At 46.1% G+C, this 25,446-nt stretch overlaps 1 protein-coding gene across 3 annotated transcripts; it reads right to left on the bottom strand.

Moving 5' to 3' along the window:
- Positions 1-2,188: 2,188 nt before the first annotated feature.
- On the bottom strand, positions 2,189-24,837 carry CCDC166 (coiled-coil domain containing 166). 3 transcript variants are annotated; one of them, XM_029592285.1, is made up of 2 exons: positions 24,552-24,837; positions 2,189-3,788 (listed from the first exon to the last, which is right to left on the bottom strand). In XM_029592285.1, exon 2 carries the CDS (start codon positions 3,747-3,749, stop codon positions 2,586-2,588), a length of 1,164 nt encoding a protein of 387 aa, XP_029448145.1. In that variant the 5' UTR covers positions 3,750-3,788; positions 24,552-24,837; the 3' UTR covers positions 2,189-2,585. The 3 variants fall into 3 exon arrangements, 2 of the variants coding, with proteins under 2 accessions (XP_029448145.1, XP_029448146.1); XM_029592286.1 differs by lacking the exon at positions 2,189-3,788 and adding an exon at positions 19,040-21,406; XR_003854968.1 differs by lacking the exon at positions 2,189-3,788 and adding an exon at positions 24,318-24,467.
- Positions 24,838-25,446: the final 609 nt, after the last annotated feature.

The following is a 25,446-nucleotide window of genomic DNA, read 5'->3' on the forward strand; positions in this document are numbered from 1 at the left end:
GTGTTTTGGATGTGCTAGAAAAGCACTCGATGCAATAAGGAGACTAGCATGACCAAAAGGTGCGCCCAAAGAAATGCGTAGTCGCCAGTGCTCATCACATGTAAAGTCCATGTAGATGAGGCTATTAGCAATTACCCCTCACACCCCCCCCCCCCACCCCAGAACACAAAAACTCGCTGGGCGCCCAATGTACACTTTTTAATGTGGCAAATTCAACTCCAGCCCCAGAGGTGGCATTAAGGCAATCCGCGAGTCAAGGACTCATGATAAATTAAAAAATACGTTCCTCGGTGGTTTCTCCTACTTAGTACCATTGTGAAATTTATATTTAGAGCTTGCAGTGTCTAAAACTAAAAGTATATGGGCTGGATTTAAAAAAAAAAAAAAAAGAAATTCTGGATGCACCATGTACAGCATAATAGCAAAGGGTGAGTAGCTATGGGTGTCCAGGGACCTTAATAAAACCTTCCAGAAGCGGGTTAAAACGGGACACACTTTGAGCACCCGTTGCAAATGTGGGTTCCCAATGCATTTGAGCTCTAGGATGCAAAACTCTCCTCTAGCGCGTCCTTTTTTACGCAGTCCCTCATTTGCATGCGCGTTAGCAACACGGAAGCTCAATGCGAGCGCCCGATTCTATGCGCGTCTTGTTGCATCGGCCCCAGAGTCTTCCACTTCCAGTCCTGGAATCTGCACTGACTCAAGCCTGCGAGGCGGCCATGTTGAGCTCCGGGGAGAGGGTCTTGTCATGAAGGTGCCTGCAAGATGCCGCTCTTGGGTCTTGGGGTAGCGGACTTCAGCAGGGAGATGCCCGGGGCTTACTGGCCTTGTGTTTTATCACACTCACACTGTGAACCTGGAACCCCTAGGAGAAGGGAAGATTGCTTAAATCTCTCTTTCCTCGGAGGGGAAGATGTTGCTGACTTTACGGGGCAGTTTGGCAGCCTGAATACAGAATTTGTTCTGTAGTGTAGCATCAGGCTGTGAAATCTTGGTGATGCTTCAGACTGGAACCTGAAAATCTTGATAGTCCAGCCATCGCTCACCTTGCATCAAGGATCTGGCCGGCGAGTGTCCCACCGATTCTGCAGGTGACTGCTCTCAATGCCTTAGGAGTTGTTACGGCAGCTTGGGAGGATGATGGGGACGTGAGAAGAAAGTGAGGAGGACTCTACCAGCCATGAGTAGTTTCCATTTCTTTTCCATGACGTGTTGAGGATTTCCTGCCTCTCGCTTCTGGTCAGAGTGTACATAGATTGTGCTTTTGTTTCATGTTTGTGATCCTCTGATTTGTAACCCATCTGAGTGGTGTGTGGACTGATTTTTCTATGGCAGAGTAAAAGTACAGCATGTCCGACTAGAAGGGATCAAAACATGGGTCTCTTCCCCCCCCCCACACACTCTCTCTCCCCCCCCCCCCCACACACACTCTCTCTCTCCCTCCATGCACAAAACCCTGAAAAACCTGTCTCCTAAGGGACTACAGTGAAAGGGTCAGATATGTTGGCCCTGAGATCTTCCTGAAGGTCACATGAATACTGACAGAGTCAGGAGAACTGAGGTGGAGGAAGACAGAGAAATTGTTCACCTTAATACAGAGAGACTAATCCCACCTCCATCACTGACTCTGTGTGACCGTGCTTGAGTCAGGTTCTCTCTCTCTGTGCCAGTTCTACAGCTGGGATTAGAACCCAGACACAAGGAGATAAAGTGAGTCACCCAGGATCCTACAGAGAGGCAGTGACAGAGCTGGGATTAGAACTGAGACACAGAGAGATAAAGTGACTCACCCAGGGTCACACAGAGAGGCAGTGACAGAGCTGAGATTAGAAGTGAGGCACAGGGAGATAAAGTGACTCACCCAGGGTCACACAGAGAGTCAGTGACAGAGCTGGGATTAGAAGTGAGGCACAGGGGCATAAAGTGACTCACCCAGGATCAGAGAGAGTCAGTGACAGAGCTGGGATTAGAACTGAGGCACAGGGGGATAAAGTGACTCACCCAGGATCAGAGAGAGTCAGTGACAGAGCTGGGATTAGAACTTGCAAGCATGGATTTTTCCTGCTTCCTAGGTCAGAGCAAACAATTTCTCTCCTTCACTTAGAAGTCAATGTCTGTGACCTGCGAAGGCTGCTGGGATTACAAAGGGATTTTCCTTTTCTTAGCCTCCTGATTCTGACATTTTGTAAAACTGTGTTTATCCTTTCAGGACCTCCCAACGCTGGAGCGAATCAGGACAGGCTCCCACTCCCTCAAGCACTCAGACCTCAGGTTGGAGGGAAAGAAATGCACTGGAGAAAGCAGTTCTCCTCTCACCTTTAATACCAAGCTTTAGAGGGAATAAATGTTTGCAATAAAGCACTAATACCTTTAAGTGAAGCAGCTATGTCTGAACAGCTGAATCAAGCACAGGGCCAGGGCCAGGCACAAGAAGGCAGAGCCGGAGGGGAAAAGGCGGGTTTTGCACTCTAAACGGGAGGCTGCTCCCCCCCACAGTGATGAACGTTTAATTGCATTAATATTAGAACGAGACTTCCCAAGTCCTCTCGAGCCGTAAAAGCTGCAGAAATGGACGTCCCTGGTGCTCAGGGCTCAGTCCTGCTGGTGCTCATGGCCATCGTCAGGGTCGAGCTGCTGGGCTCCTGGTCGGTCTTAGGCTGCGTCCGGTTGCTGTGGCAGATCGAGAGGGAGGACTTGGCCGGGGGGTCTCCGAGCAAGGAAAAGTCAGAGATCAAGGCCTGCAGGAAGCCGGCGAGCTTCTCGTAGTGCTTGTAGGAAGGAGCTTCCCCTGCTTTCATTTCCGCTTCCTCGGCCCGGAACTGGTAGAGGTACTGCCAGATCTGGGACAGGTCCGGCCTGCGCTCCTGCTCGCCTTCCTCCCCGTCCCGCTCGCCGGGCGGCCGGTGGCGCACCCGCAGGATGCGCACCAGCTCCCGGTCGTAGTCCAGCTCCTCCCTCAGCACCAGGTTCTGCTCCCGCAGGCGCGAGCGGTGCAGCTTCAGGATCTGCGCCTGGCGGATGAGCTTCAGGATCTCGCACCTCAGCTGGCAGTTCTCCTTCCGCACCTGCACGATGCGCTGGGCCAGGGAGCAGCTGGCGGCCCGGGCCGCCCTCCTGATCAGGAGCTGGATCTTGTGGCGGGACTCCTTCTCGGAGGTGGACTTGTCCTGCATGAACCTGCTCTTGACCCGCTGGACGTTGTCCGCGTGCATGACCCACATGGAGAGCACCTCCAGCTCCAGCTCCTTGATCCTGCTGTTCTGCTCGGCCTGCAGCTCCCTGAAGGGCTGCAGCTCCTCCACCTCCTTGCACGTGGCTGAGAAGCGCATCTGCCTCTCCAGGAGCTGGCTCCTCAGCTCGCTCTCCTTCTCCTTGAAGTGGGCCAGCACCTCCGCCCTCTCGCCCTGGATCCCCTGCAGCATCTGCTGGTTGTAGTCGCTCAGCCGGATGATGGAGGCGTCCATCTTCTGCGCCCGCTTGGCCATGTAGGTGGCGAACACCTTGTTCTCCTCCTGGATCCTCTTGGCCTCCTGGTCCAGGAAGTCGTTGTCCCGCTCGAAGTTCCTGACCCGCGTGCGCAGCATGACCAGGTGCTCGCTCAGCGTCTGGTACTCGCCCTGCAGCGCCAGCTCCCGCTCCACCTCTGTGACCTTCTGCCCGTTCCCGTTCTTGCCCGTGCCGGCCGTGGCCAGCTTCTGGCTGCTTTTGCTAGCGGTTTTGGGCTCGTTTGGCTTTTTCTTCTGAGCCATCGTGCTGTGCGGTCCAGAGCAGCGGCTCCTGCGTCAGAGCTGGACAAAAAAAAAAAAACACCGGAAAGAGTGAGGTAAAAAAATCAAAACTGGGAGGGAAGTTGTAAAGAGAAAGCTGTGACGGATGAATCTGCGTCCTTAACACTCTCGGGGGCCGATGCTAAAACGCTGAACGTGCATGACCGGCGCTAAAAATAACGACCCTGGACGTGCACGCTCAGGCAGTCTCTAAACACGTTAATCCACGCGCGCTGAAATTAGCACGCAGCCAGATGTTAACGAGAGATCACAGCATAGTATGCAAATTAGTTCTCACTAAAGCAGACCCCGCTATTTACCATGGCCTCATTAACCACTAAAATGTGACCCCTGCCTCAGGCCAGGCCCAATGCCAGGAACCCCCCCCCTCCCCTGTTAACTGGCTCACAGGGAAAGGGTCGGTAAAATAAAAAGGGGGAGATTTCTACCCCCTCCTCACCATAAAGATTTCACTCACCCCTCTCCCCACTCCAGGGGCAACCCAAGAGCCTCTCACGTGATCAAGAGGGGCCCTTACTGTCCTGGAGGTGCCCCCCCCCCGTGCACAGAGCAAAGAAAGAAGCCGCTCAGATTTTATGAGCCGTCTGGCTGAGCCCTGCTGCCTCCTCCTTACCTGCCCGAGCCCTGCTCTCTCTCTCTCTCTGCCCGAGGCTGAGCGGAGCCCTCCAGTCACTGTGACGTCACGGCCGCCCCCGGGCTCCCCTCCTGTTCTCCTATCTCCCTGCTGCCTCCTCCTTACCTGCCCGAGCCCTGCTCTCTCTCTCTCTGCCCGAGGCTGAGCGGAGCCCTCCAGTCACTGTGACCTCACGGCCGCCCCCGGGCTCCCCTCCTGCTCTCCTATCTCCCTGCTGCCTCCTCCTTACCTGCCTGAGCCCTGCTCTCTCTCTCTCTGCCCGAGGCTGAGCGGAGCCCTCCAGTCACTGTGACCTCACGGCCGCCCATGGGCTCTCCTCCTGTTCTCCTATCTCCCTGGCGACGGCAGGGTAAACGGCGCCCAGAACATTCCGTTTGCCTCGGCGAGTCCTCCCGCGGAGCAGCCAAGCAATGCCGGGGCTGTTATTCTGCACGCGGGGTCCTTAAAAGCACGAGAGGGCGTCACCGCGCAGAAACGCAGCCCAGCGTACCACCCATCCCACTCTCGCCCCAGAATGGCATCTCCCAGACAGGCTCACTCGCACCGTTAGGAGTCACCAGCTCTCCGCTCGGCTCCTATAGACAGGAAGCCACCTCTTATATCAATAAGAAGGCCCGAAAGCACCAACCATAGGTGTAGCGCTGGGATTTCCATGCAGGGATGATTGCTCAGATCGTTGCAGGCAGTCAGCAAACTGCAGAGCAGTTACAGTCCGCAGTGCGCCCCCTCCGCAAAGTTTAGATGCACTGCTAGGCCACTGGACAGGCCTCAGTCACAATTCCTAAGGAAATTCAGGAGATGCAAATCGCATCCCAAAATGTCGTTCGATCTTTCTTCAAGGAAAAGAAAAAGCGTGGAGAGGGATTTTCAAAGCACGCGCCCTGCTGCAAGGTCGCTAGGGCCTTTGTACATTTTGCTGGCAGGCTGGATGGGCCATGGTTTATAGCAGTTTTCCCAAGGGATAGGAGCTTGCAGAGATCTGCCCCTGCTTTCCCTGCCGTTTGTAAAGTGCACGCGTGCCCTGGAAAACCCCCAAAACTCTCCGGGTGGTTTCCTCCCGCGTGCTGAGTCGCCTCCGCTGTGGAGTGGGGTCAGGGAACCGTGTGTGTACCGGGAGGGGGATGTTCAGGCGACCCGTTTACCTGCGGAAACCCCCACGTGTGCTCCGCTGAATCCTCGCCAGGACTGGAAAGCTGTTTGAGGAACCCGGGTTTCCAGAGGCTGCGCATCTCTCCTCCCAGGATTTTATAATTAAGTTGGGAGAATTGTTAGTATGGTTGGTATGGGGTAGGTTATGAATGAGGTTATGAGTGAGTATGAATGAGTTTTTAGAGAGATCACGTGATAAAATGTTTTAGGCAAAATATAATCATTGATGATTAATTAATGGTGCATAGAAGGTATATTTAATATGTAATTTTAAACATTTTTTGTAATAAATATTTTTGGGTAATTTGCTTGTAATAAAAATTCCATTTATGATACATGTGTTTTTATTGATAATGATATAGAACATTTAGTCTTGAATATATAAAGTGCTTGTACCCCACTCTGGTTAGTGTGTTCTTAGTATTAATTAGTAAGTACAGTTTAATCTATATATTGCCTGATTTGTGTGTTTTCTATTTAGGTACTGTGACTATGGGCAATATGGACATTGCATCTGAGATGTTCAGTTATACTGACACAGCAGGAGCAGTATTATTGGGGATCCGGCTCTTTGATTCCAATTTAGAGTCTGGGGTAGGTGTAACAGATTGGACTTCTTTTATTAAGTTGAGGAAGAGTCTTATTCGCACAGAATTGCATTCAGCGTCCCTAAATGAATATTGTAGGGTAAAACGAATTCTGCGTGGTCTCCGTATTTATAAGGAGCCTTTTCTATATACTCAGAATGAACAGTTTATTAGCAGGTGGAATGCAATACTAAATAAATGCTCATATGATTTAATGCTTTTGATAATTGAGACAGCTAATGAGTTAGTGCCAGAGTTAAAAACTCAAGTTCAGACATTGATTGATGATTTAAAAGCACAGTCTACATTAGAATCATTCACTACCCAATTGACATTATATAAGTAATCTATGGACAAATATTGGAATGAACTCAAACTGAATAAGGTTAAAAAATTCCATCAGGGAGGTGGAGGAGAGAAGGAGCTTGAAATTACCTAAAGCAGCGGCCATACCGGAGGTGAGGAGAAATTCCTGGCCTCGACAGGGCTACTGTTGGTGTTTTCTGTTTCTGACGTTCATTGGGGAGGGGCCGGCAAGGGGCCTGCAAAACCGGCCCTTCTGCGGTGCGCAGCCGCCGCCGGCACGTTGCCAAAGAGGTGCGCGGCTTTGTTTAACTTTATTGCAACTTAAAAGAGACCAAGTATGGTGGATGTTTAGCTGATTTAAAGTTAGATTGTTTACCCTTTCTCTCTTGAAGCCTCCACTGTGGATTCCAAGATTGTGGAGTAGAAAAAACACGTGTCTAACGCTCTCTTCTTTACTTGGAAGTTTTTGCTTTGTGGCGGAACCAACTATGCCGCATTCCAAGAGGAAAGGTAAACTGAGGGAGGCACTTGTTACATCCTCCCCAGTTAACCCAACTCAATTAAAATGAGAGAGTTTCTTTGGCGCAGATCCCGACAAAGCTCCTGAGGAAGGAAGCGCTGTGAATGCCGCTATGGAGCTAAATGCGGCTTCACCTGCTTCGGTCATCTCTCTCAGCCCGGGAGCACCATCAACACCCTCCCCCCCCCCCCTTTGTGGAGAAAAACAACGATGAAAAAAAGATATTGGACCCTGAGAAAAGAATTGTTCTTGAAGGTAGAACACCTGAAGTAAGTGAACCTACTTCTTTGATTTTATTGAATCCAGTGGGGGGAAGGCTACTCAAGGGGATCTCAGAGTAGCGTCCATGTCAAGGGAAGAGGGAGGAACCCCCAATGCACACTGAGAAGTGTTAGACTTTGTAGGTTTAGAAACAGATATTAATATTCCTGGGGAAAAACTTGAGAAGCCATTGGTTAGAACTCTGGACAGTGTATGGACTGCTATTATGACCTTGGAGAAATCAATATCTGCATTAACAAATGTGATAATAGATGTGAATAAACGAGTGGTAAAATCAGAACAGCAGACTGAAGCACAAAAGGTTAAAATGGAGGAATTAGAACAGAAAGTGATCCAGGTTCAAAACGTACAAGGAGGTTTACTACAAGGGGAAATGGAACAGGCAAAGAAGATGGAAAGGTTGGAAAATGAAATGAGATATTTGAACCTAAGAGTTAGAAACTTTCCCCAAATTAGATGTATATCAATACAAGATCAATTTAAACGATGCATGAGGTATTAAAAGTACCCCTGGAAGCTATTCCAACTCTGGCTAAAGTATACTAATCATCGTGTGAGAGAGTGAATCAAGAACAAATACCTCCTTTACATGTGACGGACCTGCTTAGGTTGAAAAACGTGGAACAGTGCTACGGTAGTGAAATTTGTATTCCCATCTGACAGAGATATAGTCCTTAAGCTATTCATGAGAAACCGAACTGTTCATTATTATAATCAGCAGACACGGATATTTCCAGAGTGAGCCAGCAAAGAAGAAAAGAATTCTTGGCATTAAGACAGCTTGCCGAACAGATTGGAGCTCAGATGATTGTACGCTATCCAAGCAAATGTATTGTAAAGTTGAATGATGTGAAATATACCTACTTTGAACCATCTGATCTTAAATTGTTCTTAGAGGCCAAAATATTACTAGGGAATAATTGATAGTGTTTACGCATAGAAAAGATGTTGGGATTTTCTAGTTTCCCGTTTTCTTAAAGAATTTGCTTAATTTATGCTCAACTAAGATCTTGGCCTCCATAAATTTCATGGCAGAAGGATAACTATAATGAAAGATAGAAGATATAAATGTTAGATTTGATTAGAGATATTCTTACTGGAGAATGTATAAATATGACTATATCTTCAATCGTTATTTTTGCTTTAGTAAATGATTCTTTGAAAATTGCTGATGTAATTAGATATCCGTATTGTTTATTGGCATTTTTATGTCATGAAAATTAAAATTTAATAAAGTGTAAATTAAAAAAAAATTCCATCGGGATGCGGCCAATTATACCAAACGGTACATGTACCCATGGATGAATAAGTACAGGCCTCCGCGGAAGACACAGTCTTTCGATTCTTCTTCTAGTGACTCATCTGATGAGGACACAGCAGTGCCATCTTATACAAAATTTATCTAAGTCAGTATCCTTTAATTTACCCCCTCAGAATGATAACCAGAGTTTACCAAATGCTTTTTTGCCCCCTCCCAATTCATCAACAGTATAATACTCGTCGGAGACCTGGTATTGTACAGGGTCCACTAGCTCAGTACCCTTTAGATCGGCGGACCACAAGATCACAGCATAAATTGAAAACTAATGGTGCATTTAATCTTCTCAACAGTTTTCAATTTCATTAGTAGAATTATCTCGTCTTCAAAAGGGGTTATTGTTTGTACCTTCCACCAGATATGATGCCTTTCAAACAAGAGTGTCTTTATACACATTTTTCCTGTTCAATATCTTTGTGAGCAACATCACGGATGGGATAGAAGGTAAGGTTTGTCTTTTTGCGGATGATATTAATATCTGCAACAGAGTGGACACGCCAGAAGGAGTGGAGAGAACGAGACAGGATTTAAGGAAGTTGGAAGAGTGGTCGAAGATATGGCAGCTGAGATTTATTGTCAAGTGCAGAGTCATGCATATGGGGTGTGAAAATCTGAAAGAAATGTATTCGATGGGGGGTGAAGGGCTGATGTGCACAGAGCAGGAGAGAGACCTTGGGGTGATGGTGTCTAACGATCTGAAGTCGGCGAAACAATGTGACAAGGCGATAGCTAAAGCCAGAAGAATGCTGGGCTGCATAGAGAGAGGAATATCGAGTAAGAAAAGGGAAGTGATTATCCTCTTGTACAGGTCCTTGGTGAGGCCTCACCTGGAGTACTGTGTTCAGTTCTGAAGACCGTATCTCTGAAGGGACAGGGACAGGATGGAGGCGGTCCAGAGAAGGGCGACCAAAAAGGTGGATGGTCTTCATCGAATGACTTATGAGGAGAGACTGAAGAATCTAAATATGTACACCCTGGAGGAAAGGAGGAGCAGAGGTGATATGATACAGACTTTCAGATACTTGAAAGGTTTTAATGATCCAAAGTCAATGACAAACCTTTTCCGTTGGAAAAAAAAAAGCAGAACCAGGGGTCATGATTTAAAACTCCAGGGAGGAAGACTCAGAACCAATGTCAGGAAGTATTTCTTCAGGGAAAGCATGGTGGATGCCTGGAATGCCCTTCCAGAGGAAGTGGTGAAGACCAAAATTGTGAAGGATTTCAAAGGGGCATGGGATAAACACTGGATCCATAAAGTCTAGAGGATGTGAATGAGGAGAAGAGGCATGGGGTGGCTTGCGGGAATGACGGCTACTACCTGGTGATTAATACCCTTATTTAATAAACATACACACGGTTAATGCAACTCCAACATTGTTCTATGCTTCAATGGCAAGAGGAAATGTGGGAAAAAGGATTTGCATTCCCAAGTGTGGGAGTAGCTTGCTTGTTGCGGTAGTTACTACCCGAACCCAAATAAGCCTGATACTTCACTTTCAATGCATATCCAGCATAGCTCTCTGCTTCAATAGTAGGGGGACTGAAGAAAAGATGATTTATATTCAGACAACAACCAACAAGGACTAAATTGCACAGGCTGGGTAAACAAATATGCATGGGAGTAGCTTGCTTATTGCAGCAGTTACTACCCCTAACCAATTAGGCCGGATATTTCACTTTGATGCAGCTCCAACACTGCTCTCTACATCAATGGCAGGGGTGGAAGGAAATTAGAACCAAAAAGTTACCAATAAGGGCCCTGAACTCAGCAGTCAGAGTAACAGATAAGTATGAGAAAAAAAAGTGTGAAAGCTTGCTGAGCAGACTGGATGGGCCATTTAGTCTTCTTCTGCAGTCATTTCTATGTTTCAATGTTTCTCTATGTTTCTATGTTTAGTTGTATTTCTTTAGAGTTTATTCTTTTGATAATTGTGTTTTGTGCTTGAATTGTTTGTGTTCTTTTCTTTTTACATAGTTTTGCATGGTTAATTGGTTTTGCTTGTGGGTTTGGTTTGGGTGTTTGGTTTGTGTTTGTTCCTTTGTTTCCTTGAATATTTTGTAGGGTTAATTGTTATGTTTGTGGGTTTAGCTTTTGGTAGTTGTGTATTTTGGTTTGTGTTTGTCCTTTTTGTATTCTTTTGGAGTTAGTAGTTTTTGTTTAGTTTGCTACCTATTTTTGTTTGTTTCCTTCCTCCTATAGAGGCACCACCACCGTGCACGGGACCTGCTAGGCCTGTGCACAGCCTTCTTCTCTAGGTCTTCTGATTGGCCCCCTCCACTGACCACGGTTTACTCCATCCCTATTTTCCCTCTAACCCCTTCCCATCCTTTTATTATTTTATTTTACACAAGCACAATAGGGACCAAGGAGGTTGAGAATCCCAGCAGAGGTATCACTAACACAGACACCATTAAGGCCCCTCCCCATGTCAGCACAAGAGGCTCCACCGCTATCTTGGGGCCAGATTAAAGATCATCACGCCCCGGAAGGGCCCGGCCAGGTGGAGGCACAAGGACTCCAGTGCGCAGCCTAAGCTCACGAGAAAGAAGGAGCCAAAACATGACCAAGTACCTTGTCAGGAGCTGGAGCCCGAGAGTCCAGGGGAGGGGATCTCTAAAAGATTCCGGCGACTGCCGGAGACCAGAATTACCCAACTGGTCCAGTGAGTACAGTGGGCCCACTGCCAAGGTCAAACTGGAATGGAGGGAGTTCTCTCCATTCCACAGCCGGAAAAGACACCTGTCATGATGGATCCCCCTCTCCTGCGAGAAGCCCTGCAAGATATGGTCAAGCCCCAAGGAGGACACAGACATAGACTATGATCCCCAAGAGTGACCCCCTGGGCAAGCAATCCTGGAATAAGGCAAGTGGGAACCTCCTGGGTGATTCCCAAGGTGGACTCCTCCCAGCCTACGCCATCAAGGAGCCCATGGGTAGTCCCCATGGTGAGTCCCCCGCAGGAGTCCCCAACCCTCATACTATTCCAAATGCCAGCACATCAAGAGGAGATTCCAAGGCCAGAAATAGGCCTAACCCACCCACCCCTGAACCCCAGGGCAGGATCAGCCAAGACATCAGGGGGTAGAAACCCATGGGGGGAAAGATGAAACAAAAGAAAACAAGAGGGGAGGAACCGAGCTTGAGCATACCAACCATGGCCATAAAATTCAATGCATCCGTCGCCGTTGGAACCCTTCCCACCCATCTCACCGGAAATGATAGAATCAGGCCAGCAACTCCCCCACATATCATCACAGGGGGGTGTTGTGGCCTGAGCCCTAAGCACACCATTCGGTGCGAGATGTTAGTCACAGAAGACATACACGCATACGCCTTGCCACCTGCGCAGATCGTGGGGGCAGAAAACATCCATTCTGCCAGCAAGGAGAGCGGCAGAGCAGTAATCTACCTACGCTCCCTAGCCTCTGTTCACAAAGCCCTGGTTTCCGGGCTAGTAGTGGAAGATATGTTTCACTTTCTAGAGCCCCTTGATGCATAGGGGGTGCGAGTGATTCTTTACAATGTTCCACCGTTCCTGACTGAGGCTGGGCTGAGGCAGCAGTTCAGCTCCCTAGGGGGAAGTGAGGTCATCCATCACAGTACTTCCCTTAGGTTTCAAGACAAAGGCAATGAAGCATGTGGAGTCCCATAGGTGTCAAGCCTGGATAGTGCTTCCCAGGGGGAAGGATGGCATTGAGGGATGGTTTCCTTTGTGGGATGGGGACCATTCCCTCAAGATTTACTACACCACCTTGGAGGACCGGTGCTACCTATGCAAGGAAGTGGGGCATATTAGACGAGAGTGTCCTTGGACACAAGGACAGCTCTAGAAGGTGCACGAGACTGCCCCCGCACCCAGTCCTCCCAGAGCCGCCGAGCTCTGGGAGGACCCCATTGCCCCTGGGAGAGCCAAACACACCAGTTTCTCTACCAGCCGAGCCAAAGAATCAGCGAGCTGCTCCGTCTCAGCTGGCCTCCAGGAATCACCAACCCCCGTCAGAGGCGAAAGGTGCTCAGAGTGTACCACCCTCTCCTGGAGAGTTGAGTAAAGATCAAAAAATTGGAAATCTTACAAAAAGTAGGGAGAAGAGGACTAAGATGCCCCCAACTGGTAGAGTGGATGTTTCTTCCTCCTTCTGCGAGGTGAGTCAGAGGCTGCTGAGCTCCCACCCAAGAAGGGGAGTAAGGCTCATGCCCTCTCGTTAGGAGGAACATATGGAGGTTGCTTGAGCTCAGCTCCAAGCCAAGGACATCCTCCACACAACCCCTCCTAGGATTCATCGAAGGGGAAGGATAGGATGTTGATTCTAAGTGGGGAGGTGGGTGAAAGGAAAGGTGAGGGAGGGAAGGCATTCAATTGCCCATCTTCTCTGGTTTGGGCAAAGCATGAGGCTACCCCATCCACGCAAAACCCCCCTTCCCCCATCACCTCCAACTGCAGGAGTAACAGGAAGAGGGGACTCCCAGGGCACAGGAGCAACCACGAGACGAGAGAACAGTTGGGTTGGAAGTTTGCCTCAGAGGTTTGCTCTTCCAGCCCAAAGAAAAAGTCCCCACCACCCATATCCAGGCTCCCTGCCCTGGATGCTTCAGGGGCCTCCCTGCAAGGCTGGGATGCAGACAGCTTTCTGGAGCTCATCTGCAGTGGTGCTCTGGAGACCCCCTTCCAATTTGCTCCAGTCCTGGACCTCCCCCTGTATAACCCACTCCCTGGCAAAGACTCCGAGGAGGTGAAGGCCGGAACATCTGCTCTTCCCCACCCGCTGCAGGAGATGAACCCGTTAATCGGGGATGCCTTAGTGGGGGAGAGGAAGACCTCCGGAGTCTGAGCCAGGAGCCGAAGAGAGCACAGAGGCTTTAAGCACTCTGACTGGGCATTGGCAGGTTGAGCGGTGCATGAGTGGAGGAGCACAGTCACCCCCTCCCGGATGTTCGGTAGCTCCCGTTGTTGAGCGGGGCTTCCGGGTGGAAGAGGATGCAGGAGCTCCTTCTCAATGTGCCCCCCTCTCTGGTGACCCGATGTTTCGCATCCCAGTCCCTAGGGGGAGGTCCATTTCCCCACACAGGGAGGTAGGGAATGAGGTCCACTCCACTAAGGGTGGACTGACGGATTGCGCAGAGTCCCTTGGCCTCCCGGGACCCCTCATTCCCTCAGCTGAGCCGCCCCTCCTCTTACCATCTGAGAGGGGTAAGAGGACCAACATGGGGAGGGCGACCCCTTGTAAGTTGCTGATCCATGTGACCGTACGCTTTGCTGACAGAGAATGGCTTTGAGATTCATTAGCTGCAGGCAGCTGTTTCTGAGCTCACTCTGAAAGAGCAGAGAGCTAAACTTTTCTGGTTCCTTTCCCCTAGGAAGGGGAAAATCTCTCTTTTTCTCTTGTTTTCTTTTCCAGAGGATTTGGAGAGGGATTTGCTGCTGCTACTGCCTCAACTAAGGTAAGCCATTTTCAAACTTTTGCTGAGGAATTTTCCTAGGCTGAGCACCCAGGGGAGGAGCAGTGGCTTCAATTTTCTCTCTTTTATCACAGAAGCATGAAAAAATATCATAAATAAGACCTATGATTATATCTAATGGTATCCACAACATCTCAGCCAATTGGCATTGATTAAGTACGCCTTTCTATGAGGTCTTTAAATGAATAAAAATTTCAGTATCACACAGTGTATTTCTAATATAATTTTTGGGTCATTAGCTATTTGATGTGTTGCATTAGGTTCTGGCTATTACCCACCTGTTAATGAATGTTTTGAGAGTACAGAATTAGCTGTTACAATAACATTCTACCCAGAAAATACATACTTAACCCCCTCAGACAGCATAACAGATGTACTATACTTAGATCCATGAAAAAGTCAAGGTGTCATCTACAGTTAACATAATCACTGTTTATTGTTATACTGCAAGTTACCTCTATCAATGTACAAACCTATAATGTTATACTTCAGGTTACCTCTATCAATGTACAAACCTATAGTGTTATACTGCAAGTTATCTCTATCAATGTACAAACCTATAGTGTTATACTGCAAGTTACCTCTATCAATGTACAAACCTATAGTGTTATACTGCAAGTTACCTCTATCAATGTACAAACCTATAATGTTATACTGCAAGTTACCTCTATCAATGTACAAACCTATAGTGTTATACTGCAAGTTACCTCTATCAATGTACAAACCTATAATGTTATACTGCAAGTTACCTCTATCAATGTACAAACCTATAGTGTTATACTGCAAGTTACCTCTATCAATGTACAAACCTATAGTGTTATACTTCAGGTTACCTCTATCAATGTACAAACCTATAGTGTTATACTGCAAGTTATCTCTATCAATGTACAAACCTATAGTGTTATACTTCAGGTTACCTCTATCAATGTACAAACCTATAGTGTTATACTGCAAGTTATCTCTATCAATGTACAAACCTATAGTGTTATACTGCAAGTTACCTCTATCAATGTACAAACCTATAATGTTATACTGCAAGTTACCTCTATCAATGTACAAACCTATAGTGTTATACTGCAAGTTACCTCTATCAATGTACAAACCTATAATGTTATACTGCAAGTTACCTCTATCAATGTACAAACCTATAGTGTTATACTGCAAGTTACCTCTATCAATGTACAAACCTATAGTGTTATACTGCAAGTTATCTCTATCAATGTACAAACTTATAATGTTATACTGCAAGTTACCTCTATCAATGTACAAACCTATAGTGTTATACTGCAAGTTATCTCTATCAATGTACAAACCTATAATGTTATACTGCAAGTTACCTCTATCAATGTACAAACCTATGGGGGCGGATTTTAAAAGCCCTGCGCCGGTGCGCCTATGTTCCATAGGCCTGCCGGCGCGCGCAGAGCCCCGGGACTCGCGTAAGTCCCGGGGTTTTTCGAGGGGGGCGTGTCGGGGGCGTGTCTGGGCGGGGCCGATCGGCGCGGCGTGTCAGGGGCGGGACGTGGCATTTCGGGGGCGGGCCCAGGGGCGTGATTTTGGCCTGGGGCAGTCCGGGGGCGTGGCCGCGCCCTCCGGAACCGCCCCCGGGTCGCGTCTCGGCGTGCTAGCGGCCCGCTGGCGCGCGGGGATTTACTTCTCCCTCCGGGAGGCGTAAATCCCCCGACAAAGGTAGGGGGGGGGGTTTAGACAGGGCCGGGGGGGGTGGATTAGGTAGAGGAAGGGAGGGGAAGGTGAGGGGAGGGCGAAAGAGAATTCCCTCCGAGGCCGCTCCGATTTCGGAGCGGCCTCGGAGGGAACAGAGGTAGGCTGCGCGGCTCGGCGCGCGCCGGCTACACGAAATCAGCAGCCTTGCGCACGCCGATCCAGGATTTTAGCGGATACGCGCGGCTACGCACGTATCTACTAAAATCCAGCGTACTTTTGTTTGTGCTTGATGCGCCAACAAAAGTACGCGAAGGCGCACTTTTTAAAAATCTACCCCATGATGTTTTGTTACAACGTTTCAGTGTTGTACTGTTTTTTGTTAGGATTTTCAATGTTGCAAACCTCAAATGTTCTTGTTAATACTGTAAAATGTTGTTATAACTGTAAACTGGAGTGAAGGCCAGTACCAAACTTCAGTATATAAAAGCTTACAAATAAAAATAAATAAAATAAATAAATAATGTTTGGGTATTTGCCAGGTACTCAGGACTTGGATTGGTCACTGTTGGAGATAGGATACTGAGTTTGATAGAGCCTTGGTTTGACTAAGTAAGGCATATCTTGGGTTCTTATATGCAAAAGGCAGAGGTGTTCTTTCCTGTTTCTTGAATGCTAAAGGTTGGGGCAGCGTACTGGGAGCCGGTGTCAAATGATGACATCATTCAGTATAATTTATGAGCAAAGTAATATTGGTATATAATGGCAATGGTGTGCAAGCAGTTAGCAAGGTTTCTTTTTTCCAAAATGTTCTGGGTTGGGGAAACCTGACCTTGATCTTTTACATTAAACATATTTTGGGAGGGGCATCACGTGATGTGGTGAGTCTGAGAAGATGCACTTCTCGGAGCTCTGGGTGCCTTCCCCTCAATCATCTGAAGTCTTACCCCGCAATACATCAGAATTGAATGCTTAGCATTGTCCGTGGGATCGTATATGACTATTGATCGCTTTATGCAAAAGTCACCGGGAAGAATGCCCATAAAGGGGGTGAAAAAAGAAAGAGAAAAGCCTGATGAAAGAGGAAGAAATATGGCCACTGCGACTGGGGGAGCTGCTCATTTGGGCCTTCTACATGATCTGATAGGGGAGTTAACTACAACGGTGGTGGCCGCACTGACTGAAAAGCTGTCCACCATCTCAGAACAGATAGCAGAGTTAAAAACTACTCCGACAGACTGTGGCTCCTGTTTGGACACCATGGAGGGCCATCTCTCGGTAGTGGAGGATGAAGCCTTGGCATCCAAAAGCAAAATTCTTAATCTGGAAAAGCAAGTCCATTCACAGTCTGAAAAGATTGATGATTTAGAAAATCGCTCGCAGAGGAACAATATCAGATTGGTGGGACTGCCTGAAAATGTGGAGGATGCTTAGCATGAATGGAATTACAAATGCTGAGACATTTGATGCTAATCAAAATGAATTTACACAAGTTTTGGAAAAGGAGTACTGGCATAGGTATGGGGTTTCACAGGCGTTTTTGGATCATTATTATTCATTTAGGAAGAATTATAAGATAGTATCTATGTTTGGTAGTGGGCGTGCAGGGTATCAGAAAACTAGTGGAGAACCAGGTACACTTGTGAATAATGGAATGGTGTCAAAGGTGATTAGTAATTTCATATTAAGAGGTGATGGGCCAAAAGGGGTAGTCTACAAGGGTGATGACTTTTGTAAAAGGTAGTGTAACTTGGAGGTGAACACAGAAAATATGAGGATGATTGGTGATGCATGTTCATTAAATCTCAAGGTGAAATTAGGAAAAGGGACTGAGTTCTGTGGTCTAACAGCATGTGAAAACAAGGTTGTGCTGTCAATTCCTAGGAGACTGAATAAGCTATCCGGACATAGGTTTAGAGATTACAAACATTGGTGTGAGTATCAAAGTGCTTTAAGAGATTGGACTGCAGTTATTAAGGCTAGAGGTAGTTTAGAAGTGGTAGCAGCAAATGCAGATTTATATGGTATGACTTTTGAGGAGATGCAAACAATGTATGAGACAGTTAATAGTTTTGCACACATAAACAAGCAGCAGTGGAAAGGTATGGTGCAAACATATGTTGAGCCTATAGGAATATCCAGATTGTCGTCATTGGGAATAGAGATGATACATGCAGATTTGATTTCTGTTTTGGAATCATGGCTCCCGGAGGCTCTTAACTTACCTGAGTTACAGGAGCTCAAAGGTTGAGAGATCATCGCCTTGGCATCAGGCAGGATGGGGAGAAAAGGTCCCGGATCACGCTAGCCAAAGTGCTCAACAGACGTTGACCAAACTTAGCTTGCACTTTTACCCCCTCCTCCTCTCTGCCTCTCCTTTTCTCCCCCTTTCTTCACCCCAAAGACTCCAAAATATAGTGTTTCTCCCCCCTAAGCAATGACGCCTAAATTCTCTTATTAGTTTCCCCTCACCCTCCTTTAAGCCTACCCTACCATCCCCCCCCCTCCACCTCTCCCTGTCACTGCCATCACTGGTCTGGTACCTACCAGCCCACCTGTACATTTTGTCTATTGTTAATTTATTTTCTTCAAACGTTCCTATCAAATTTCTCTCTTTCCCTATCCTTCCTACTGCTGTCCTCTCTCCCCTTTCTTTACTGCTCCCCCTTTCCCTTCCCTGTTTATTGTATTTCTCTCTCTTGTTATTTTGTTAGAATGTAGACTGGCATGATTTATTTATTTATTTATTTATTTATTTATTTAAAGTCTCTTCTATACCGATGTCCGTTCGCACATCGCATCGGTTCACAAAAAACAAGAACTATTGGGCGGAGCCCTTACATATAACAGCGGAATACAATTAAGTTTTTTGGGCGGAGCCCTTACATGTAACCAGGTGAATACATTAAACAATATAATGTTAATAAGTCAATAAATATTTACAACAAGAACTATAAACATAACTCTAAAACAAAGTAGCAATGTACAAAGTACAAAAATCAGCGGGCAAAGGCATTCTTAGTCATAAATCGATAAGGCATTCTTCGTCATGGATCGATGTGTAAAATTAAAGAGGGGGTTTATGTAGTGGGGGTGACATGGAGTAGGCTTGCTGGAAGAGCCAGGTTTTCAGTTTTTTTTTTAATTTGGGTGTGTAGGTCTCCAGGCGTATATCATGCGGCAGGGAGTTCCATATGGTGGGGCCGGCGAGAGAAAAAGCTCTGTTTATAGTGGAGGAGAGTTTGAAAGATTTGATGGATTGGGCACGTAGGGTTCCTTGGAGTGCTGGGCGGGTGGGTCTATTGGAGGTGCGGGGGAGGAGGGGGGCGTTGATCCAGTTGAGGTTGGTGTTTAACAGACTTTTGTGGATGATGGAGAGTGCTTTATAGAGAATTCGTGAGTGTATTGGGAGCCAATGTAGTTCGATAAGTGTGGGAGTGATATGGTCTCTTTTTTTAGAGTTTGACAGTATCCGAGCGGCGGCGTTTTGCAATAGTTGTAACGGCTTGGTATGTATTGCGGGGATGCCAAGAAAGAGTGCGTTACAGTAGTCTATTTTAGACAAGATAATAGACTGGAGAACTGTACGGAAGTCAGAGAAGTGTAGCAGGGGTCTAAGTTTTTTTATCGTTTGTAGCTTAAAATAGCATTCCTTAATGATGGATTTAATGTATGGTTTAAAGGTAAGATGATTATCAATAAGGACACCTAAGTTGCGAATGTGCACGGGGAAAGTGGTGGATGAGTATGCAAGTGGGATGTCTGGGAGCGGTTGCCTGTTAGATATGATTAATAGCTCAGTCTTGTTGGGATTTAGAGCCAGGTGCATGTCATTGAGAAGTTGGTTGATGGAGGAAAGACAGGATTCCCAGTTTTTTAGAGCAGTTTGGAGAGAGTCAGAAAAAGGGAAAATGAGTTGCACATCGTCAGCATAAATGAAATGCTTGATGTGAAGGCTAGTGAGGAGAGTGGTAAGAGGAAGCATGTATATATTAAAGAGGGTAGAAGAGAGGGAAGAGCCTTGGGGTACACCTTGATGAAGACTGATGGGGTCAGATTCATTGTTATCCACTAAGACAGTAAAATAACGATTTTGGAGGTACGATTGTATCCAGGAGAGGGCAATGCCAGTGATCCCGATACTCCTTAGTATGTTGAGGAGGACATCGTGATTGACTGTATCGAACGCAGCAGAGATGTCAAGCATGGCAATCAGATAAGAGGATCCTGAGTCGGTTCCTCTGATGAGTGTGTCGTGTAGGGAGAGCAGTAATGTTTCAGTACTTAAATGCTTCCTGAAACCATGTTGGGTGGCTGGGAGGATATTGTTTTGTTCCAGGTGATCGGATAGGCGTGAATTGACTAGTTTTTCAAGGACTTTAGCTAGGATGGGTAGGTTGGAAACAGGTCTATAATTAGACAAAGTGGCGGGGTCCAGATTAGGTTTTTTGAGTAGCGGTTTCACTACTGCTTGTTTGAGAGAGTTAGGTACTGTTCCATGCTCTAGAGAACAGTTAAGAATATTCGATAAAGGCTTGGCGATCACCTTGGGTATAGATAGAAGGAGTTTAGTAGGGATGGTCTCAGAGGGATTGTGAAGAGGGTTTCATTTTTTTTAGGATGTTCTCAACTTCCAGGGAGGAAGAGGAGTCAAGCGAGGAGAGGGAGACTGGCAGGTTGATAGTAGGGAGACAGATATTGAGATTATTGTGAGAAAATTGTGCTGTGATGGCGGATACCTTATTTTTTAAAAATTGTGCTAACTCATTGCAGCGATTTTTCGAGGAATTTGTTGGTTGTTGTGTGTGGGAGTGAGAGGTAAGGTCAGCAACCATAGAGAAGAGGGCCTTGGGGTTATATTGCAGACCATGTATTTTTTTGGCGTAGTAATCACGCTTAGTTTGAAGGATGGAATTTCTATATTCATGCATACGTTGGTAGTATATTGTTTTGGTTGCGGGGGATTGATGTTTGCGCCATGACCTTTCTGCAGCTCTGAGTTGGGTTTTAAGATTTCTGAGGTCAGGAGTGTACCAGGGTTTTCTATTTCTACGGTTCGGGTTGACAGTTTTCGTTATAAGTGGGCAATGTTTATTGGCAATGCTAAGGGTGAGATTGACCCAGGTAGAGAAGGCGTTATCTGGGGATGTGAGGTCAATTTGATTGTCTATGTCCGAGCATGCTTGTGTGATGGTGTCAACAGTGCAGGATTTACGAAAATTGAAAGATATGGGCTGATGGGGCAGGGCAGGGGAACTTTGGGGAAGGGTAAGTTTGGTCTGAATTAGGGAGTGATCAGACCATGGTACTGCAATGCATGATGGGGGATTGCTTATGTTGAAGGGGGAGTTGATAAAGATCAGATCGAGCGTCTGGCCAGCTTTGTGTGTGGGAGAGTTCACGATTTGTTGGAAACCCATAGCTTCGAGGGAGGTCAGAAATGCTTCGCAGGCCAGGGATTGCGGGGAGGCATCTACGTGTAAGTTAAAGTCTCCTAGGAGAATCGTGGGTAGGTCAGGGGATAATGAGTTTGCAAAAAATTCAATAAGTGGGGATGAATCTTTCTCTAGGAGACCTGGAGGGGTATAAATGAGACATAGTTGTTCCGATGATGTTCCGATGATGATGTTCCGATGATGTTCCGGCATGATGTTCCGATGTTGATGTTGATCGTAACATCGGCATGATGTTCCGATGATGTTCTGATGATGATGTTCCGATGATGTTCCGGCATGATGTTCCGATGAATGTCGGTGTATGAAAATCAACAAATACATAAATAAATAAATAACTTTGCCCATAAAGAGGCAGCGTTGCAAAGATATCGCCAGTAACAGAAGTTAAATACAACAGCACCTCCATTCGATTGTTTCAAGACTATTTCTCAGTGGTATCAGCAAAAAGGAAGGAGTACAACCATGCATGTTCAACATTAGTACAACGAAAAATTAAATTTGCACTGCAATACCCGGAACGGTTAAAGATCTGGCACAACGACAAGAAGAACATAAGAACATAAGAAAATGCCATACTGGGTCAGACCAAGGGTCCATCAAGCCCAGCATCCTGTTTCCAACAGAGGCCAAAACCAGGCCACAAGAACCTGGCAATTACCCAAACACTAAGAAGATCCCATGCTACTGATGCAATTAATAGCAGTGGCTATTCCCTAAGAAAAATTGAATAATAGCCATTAATGGACTTCTCCTCCAAGAACTTATCCAAACCTTTTTTGAACCCAGCTATACTAACTGCTCTAACCACATCCTCTGGCAACAAATTCCAGAGCTTTATTGTGCATGGAGTGAAAAATAATTTTCTCCGATTAGTCTTAAATGTGCTACTTGCTAACTTCATGGAATGCCCCCTAGTCCTTCTATTATTCGAAAGTGAAAATAACCGAGTGACATCTACTCGTTCAATCCCTCTCATGATCTTAAAGACCTCTATCATATCCCCCCTCAGCCGTCTCTTCTCTAAGCTGAACAGCCCTAATCTCTTCAGCCTTTCCTCATAGGGAAGCTGTTCCATCCCCTTTATCATTTTGGTTGCCCTTCTCTGTACCTTCTCCATCGCAACTATATCTTTTTTGAGATGCGGCGACCAGAATTGTACACAGTATTCAAGGTGCGGTCTCACCATGGAGCGATACAGAGGCATTATGACATTTTCCGTTCTATTAACCATTCCCTTCCTAATAATTCCTAACATTCTATTTGCTTTTTTGACTGCTGCAGCACACTGAGCAGACGATTTTAAAGTATTATCCACTATGATGCCTAGATCTTTTTCCTGGGTGTTAGCTCCTAATATGGAACCTAACATCGTGTAACTACAGCAACGGTTATTTTTCCCTATATGCAACACCTTGCACTTCTCCACATTAAATTTCATCTGCCATTTGGATGCCCAATCTTCAAGTCTTGCAAGGTCCTCCTGCAATGTATCACAGTCTGCTTGTGATTTAACTACTCTGAATAATTTTGTATCATCTGCAAATTTGATAACCTCACTCGTCGTATTCCGTTCCAGATCATTTATATCTATATTGAAAAGCACCGGTCCAAGTACAGATCCCTGAGGCACTCCACTGTTTACCCTTTTCCACTGAGAAAATTGACCATTTAATCCTATTCTCTGTTTCCTGTCTTTTAACCAGCTTATAATCCACAAAAGGACATCGCCTCCTATCCCATGACTTTTTAGTTTTCGTAGAAGCCTCTCATGAGGGACTTTGTCAAACGCCTTCTGAAAATCCAAATACACTACATCTACCGGTTCACCTTTATCCACATGTTTATTAAACCCTTCAAAAAAATGAAGCAGATTTGTTAGGCAAGACTTCCCTTGGGTAAATCCATGTTGACTATGTTCCATTAAATCATGTCTTTCTATATGCTTTACAATTTTGTTCTTGAGAATAGTTTCCACTATTTTTCCCGGCACTGAAGTCAGGCTAACTGGTCTATAGTTACCTGGATCGCCCCTGGAGCCTTTTTAAAATATTGGGGTTACATTGGCCACCCTCCAGTCTTCAGGTACAATGGATGAATTTAATGATAGGTTACAAATTTTAACTAATAGATCAGAAATTTCATTTTTGAGTTCCTTCAGAACCCTAGGATGCATACCATCCGGTCCAGGTGATTTGCTACTCTTTAGTTTGTCAATCTGGCCTACTACATCTTCCTGGTTCACAGTGATTTCGTTCAGTTCTTCTGACTCATCACCCCTGAAAACCATCTCCGGAACTGGTATCTCCCCAACATCCTCATTTGTAAACACAGAGGCAAAGAATTCATTTAGTCTTTCTGCAATGGCCTTATCTTTCCTAAGAGCCCCTTTAACCCCTCGGTCATCTAATTGTCCAACCGACTCCCTCACAGGTTTCTTGCTTTGGATATATTTTAAAAAGTTTTTATTATGAGTTTTTGCCTCTATGGCCATTTCATTTCAAATTCTCTCTTCGCCTGTCTTATCAATGTTTTACACTTAGCTTGACAATGCTTATGTTTTATCCTATTTTCTTCAGATGGATCCTTCTTCCAGTTTTTGAAGGATTTTTTTTGGCTAAAATAGCCTCTTTCACCTCACCTTGAAACCATGACGGTAATCGTTTTTCCTTCCTTCCACCTTTCTTAATGAGCGGAATACATATGGACTGCGCCTCTAGGATTGTATTTTTAAACAATGTCCATGCCTGTTGAACACTTTTAACCTTTGCAGCTGCACCTTTCAGTTTTTTCTAACTATTTTCCTCATTTTATCAAAGTTTCCCTTTTGAAAGTTTAGTGTTAGAGCTGCAGATTTACTTATCGTCCCCCTTCCAGTTATTAGTTTAAATTTGATCATGTTATGATCACTGTTGCCAAGTGGTCCCACCACCGTTACCTCTCTCACCAAATCCTGTGCTCCACTAAGAATTAAATCTAAAATAGCTCCCTCTCTTGTTGGTTCCTGAACCAGTTGCTCCATAAAGCTATCATTTATTACATCCAGGAACTTTATGTCTCTAGCAAGTCCTGATGTTACATTTACCCAGTCAATATTGGGGTAATTGAAATCTTCCAACCCACGAAGCAAACCTTGCACATAAGCAAGTATCAACAGACAATATTTCAAATGCAATTTAATTGTTAATTTTGCACATTTATATAGACGGCAACTCCACATAAATCAAAGAGTCATTTGTATAAGTCCCCCGACACGGTTCCGTGTTTCGCTTGTTGCTGCATCGGGAGGGACCACAGTATATAGTTAAATCTACAACATAAACAAATATAAATGGCAGATCACATAAGAAGAGGCTACATTGTTAACAGCAAAGATCATAGTTAAAGTACATACCTTTCAGATCAAACCTGGAGCAGCACCACAGCAAGGGTTGGGCCGCAAGTCACCTCATGTACTCTTGATGTGTACCTTGGCCAAGCCGCCTTTCACATACCGTTTAGTATTTATGCTGGCAGCTTGTGTAATCACAGGGTCCATGCCTTTGTGCGTGCTGTGCATCCTGGAGAGTCACAGTAAATAATGAATATTTATTGCTTGCACTAAAGATACCTTTCACAGCCTTATTCCCAGCATGCAGCTTCACACACTGCGTGTACATAGAAAGGTGCCCCATTCCCTTTCTGGGTGTCTGGATGGGCATTCTCTAACCATCCGGACTCCTGGATTGTGCAAAAGCTGTCACTCAGTACAATTTATGTATCTATTTCTGATCAGGCGGTGTGGCCATAGCGTTCCCCACAGCACCACTACCTCTTTGCTGGCCTCACATAATCAGCCTACACCAGCTCTGTATGGGGCATATGAAATTGCTCATCTTTTCGGTGTCATGCAACCAGTTACCTAAATATACTTTGGGAGAATGCCTGGGGCTCCCCATTAATGAATCAGTGTATTTTATATAATACGTTATACCACCTTTGTGTTCAAGGTAGCTGTGCTTGGAGTGAGTGCTCTTACACAGTCTAAAGTGCATTCCCACAGCTGCACAGCTGGACTACATCAGGACTGTGTGGAACAGCATCTGCTGAGGTGGCAAGTAGCAGAGGGAGTGGTGTGATGCTGTGTATCAGGAACACCTCTACAGTCTGACTCCCATGCCTGCACTGGCCTACCTTGTGGGTGTGTAAAGTAAGTTTCAACTAAGGCTTCCCTTATACCTACTGTACACACTCCCAAAGCAAGGGTGTATGCAGATGACCAGTGCCATACTGCTTCATATAGTACAGAT

Source organism: Rhinatrema bivittatum, chromosome 2 (genome assembly GCF_901001135.1).
Source record: "Rhinatrema bivittatum chromosome 2, aRhiBiv1.1, whole genome shotgun sequence".
Classification (NCBI taxonomy): Eukaryota; Metazoa; Chordata; class Amphibia; order Gymnophiona; family Rhinatrematidae; genus Rhinatrema; species Rhinatrema bivittatum.